We start from the raw sequence: 2,361 nt of genomic DNA on the forward strand, positions 1-2,361 counted from the left end.
TAGGGCGCACCGCACATTTTGAGGGGAAAAAAAGACGTTTATATGCGCCTTATAGTCGCGAAAATACGGTATATTTAGAGTCAGAGTGGAGGTGAGGACCATAATCAGTGTTTTGTGATAACATTTTTGCCAGAAGTCGTACTTTTTTTAACATACCTGCAATTTATCCAATAAAAATGTATCAAATAGACATAGAGGCTATAAAAATAACCGTCAAAGACCTTGTAGTTGTGGTCTAGTGGTTAGAGCAGTGCGCTTGTGCTCTGAGAAGGTTGCAAGCACTTGGTTCAATTCCCACAGCCTGCACTCTGGGTCCCTGAGCAAGACCCTTAACACACTGCTCTCCGGGCACCGCACAGTGGCAGTCCACTGTTCCCAAGGGGATGGGTTAAATGCAGAGGTGAATTCCTCCAGTGTGAGATCGATAAAGTTTAGTTATTATTATTATTAAACCTGTCTTCTGCTTCTACTTACCGATGGGAATTGCTTCTGCGAGGCCAAGACGTTGCGTCTGAACACATCTTTGTCTTTCTTTGGGATGGAGATCTGCGGGCTGTCGAGTATCAGCGGGTCCTCCAGGATAACACGCGGTGAAGGTGGAGCAGGGGTCAGAGAATCCTCGGAAATTTCAGACCGACTCTCTGGTGACTCCACTCGGTTCTGTTTCACAGGAGCCACTTGTTCTATGGTATTCATTGGGGGTATTGCTTTGAGGCGATCCATGTAAGGGTTTGTGGAAACCTCTGTGGGTCTGAACTCCTTCAAGCCTCCTGAGAGAGAGAAAAAATATAGATATTAAGTGTAATTATTGACCTTTGAGCAAACTTTTTGTTCGGACGCAGGACTCAGACATACTCTCATTCCTCCCAAAGAGCTCTCTTCTGCTGCTGCTCTGGATCTGCTGCTGGTTCTTTTTACTTTCACTCTTCTTCATCATTGCAAACTGTTTGGCAGGAGACATCATGGAGACCATGTTCGCCATAAAAAGGGGGTCTGTTCAAACAGAGAAAAACAACAACCCTGTTTTTTTTATTGCACCAGAATGATAATCAATGATGGATCTGGTGAGATTATTACCCAGATCCTGTTGGCAGGTGATGGTCTGTGCACTGTCCCAGATGACAGGTTTTCTCCTGGTTTCTGGTGGACCTAAATCCTCACTGAGCTCCTTGCTGGTTCCTCTGGCATTCTGGGAATCAAGTGGTTCCAGTCTCCTCTTCCTCAGCCTTTTCCTCATGGGGGAATACATGCTGTCTGGAGATCTGGGATTCAGAGGAACAGCTTCATTGTTAAAAACCCTCCAGTTCTCTTTGGGCTGGGTCCTGCTGAGGCCAGCTGTGATCTGATCTCTGCAGACCCCGGAAGCAGGCCTGGAAAAAGTGGTGGACTCAATGGATCCGGTTCTCCGTGTAGATCCAGGAACGGGGTAATTGAGTGGGACCTCTTGCTGCAGAGGAAGGCGCAGGCTGGCAGAGCTGCAGGGCTCCAATGACTGATCAGGGCTGGAGGTGGGGGACAGAACGAGCGGCTGCGCTTCGGCTTCATAACAAGCTAACCTGTTGTTCTCCCAAAGCTCTTCGCTCCTACAGAACTCGGAAGGGTACGGTTTGTATCTCGGTCTGGTAGCCCTGCACACACCGTCTGTTTTCAGGCTACATCTCCGATCAGCTCCGTGTCTCTGTTGCTCCGAAATGTCCTCCGCCTCTTTCTGAATCTCCCATTTCAGCCTCGCAAATATCTTTGCAGGCGATTGATAACGGGGGTCTTCACGTTTCGATAAATGATAAGACGCCATAGCCCTGTGAGACGTATTTGCCCCAATAAACAATTGGACAACTAACAGTTAGCCCGCTAACCCGCAATTTTCAAAAAACTTAGGCCGCACCCCCTTTGACTTAGACGAGGTGACGCATTTCCGTAACAAGCCTTCTTCTTCTTCTTCTTTTTGTTGTTGTTCTTGTTGTTCTTCTTCTTCTTTTTCTTTTTGTTCTTCGTCGTTTTTGTTTTGTTTTTTTGTTTTTTTTAAGAAGCGACATTATCCAGAAAAACTTTTTCTTTTTTTTTTTTTTATTAAGTCAACAAACATTTACATGAAAAAATACTCTCAGAGAGGATAGCAAATGCAAATGTGAACATGAACAGATAAAGCTCAATTTTTAAGCCTCAATTTTTTGGCATATTTGTCTTTTTTTATCTTCTTAAGAGAAGAAAAAATTGATTTTAAAGTAATTCATAAACCAATGAAAGGAAGGGTTTAGAATTTCTCCATTTAGCACAGTGGATATGATATTTAGCCAACAACAGGAGGACATTAAGAGTGTAAGATACAGGCTGGGGAAGTTGGTCCATTAAAAATGACAT

The 2,361-nt window shown here is 44.5% G+C and overlaps 1 protein-coding gene across 3 annotated transcripts in view; it reads right to left on the reverse strand.

Annotated features, from left to right (window-relative positions):
- The window catches only part of mis18bp1 (MIS18 binding protein 1), a 14,466-nt gene extending 12,582 nt beyond the window's left edge, over nucleotides 1-1,884 (reverse strand). For 2 of the 3 annotated variants that reach the window (XM_015379225.1, XM_015379224.1), the window contains exons 1-3: nucleotides 1,078-1,884; nucleotides 856-993; nucleotides 475-770 (exon numbers count right to left, since the gene is read on the reverse strand). In XM_015379225.1, the coding sequence (XP_015234711.1) occupies nucleotides 475-770; nucleotides 856-993; nucleotides 1,078-1,795 (1,152 nt within the window). In that variant the 5' untranslated portion in view covers nucleotides 1,796-1,884. The remainder of the gene's footprint in view (nucleotides 1-474; nucleotides 771-855; nucleotides 994-1,077) is intronic. The other variant, XM_015379222.1, reaches the window with a different exon arrangement.
- Between the last annotated feature and the right edge of the window lie 477 nt (nucleotides 1,885-2,361).

Source organism: Cyprinodon variegatus, unplaced genomic scaffold, assembly GCF_000732505.1.
Source record: "Cyprinodon variegatus isolate N-32 unplaced genomic scaffold, C_variegatus-1.0 Scaffold187, whole genome shotgun sequence".
NCBI classification, from domain to species: Eukaryota; Metazoa; Chordata; class Actinopteri; order Cyprinodontiformes; family Cyprinodontidae; genus Cyprinodon; species Cyprinodon variegatus.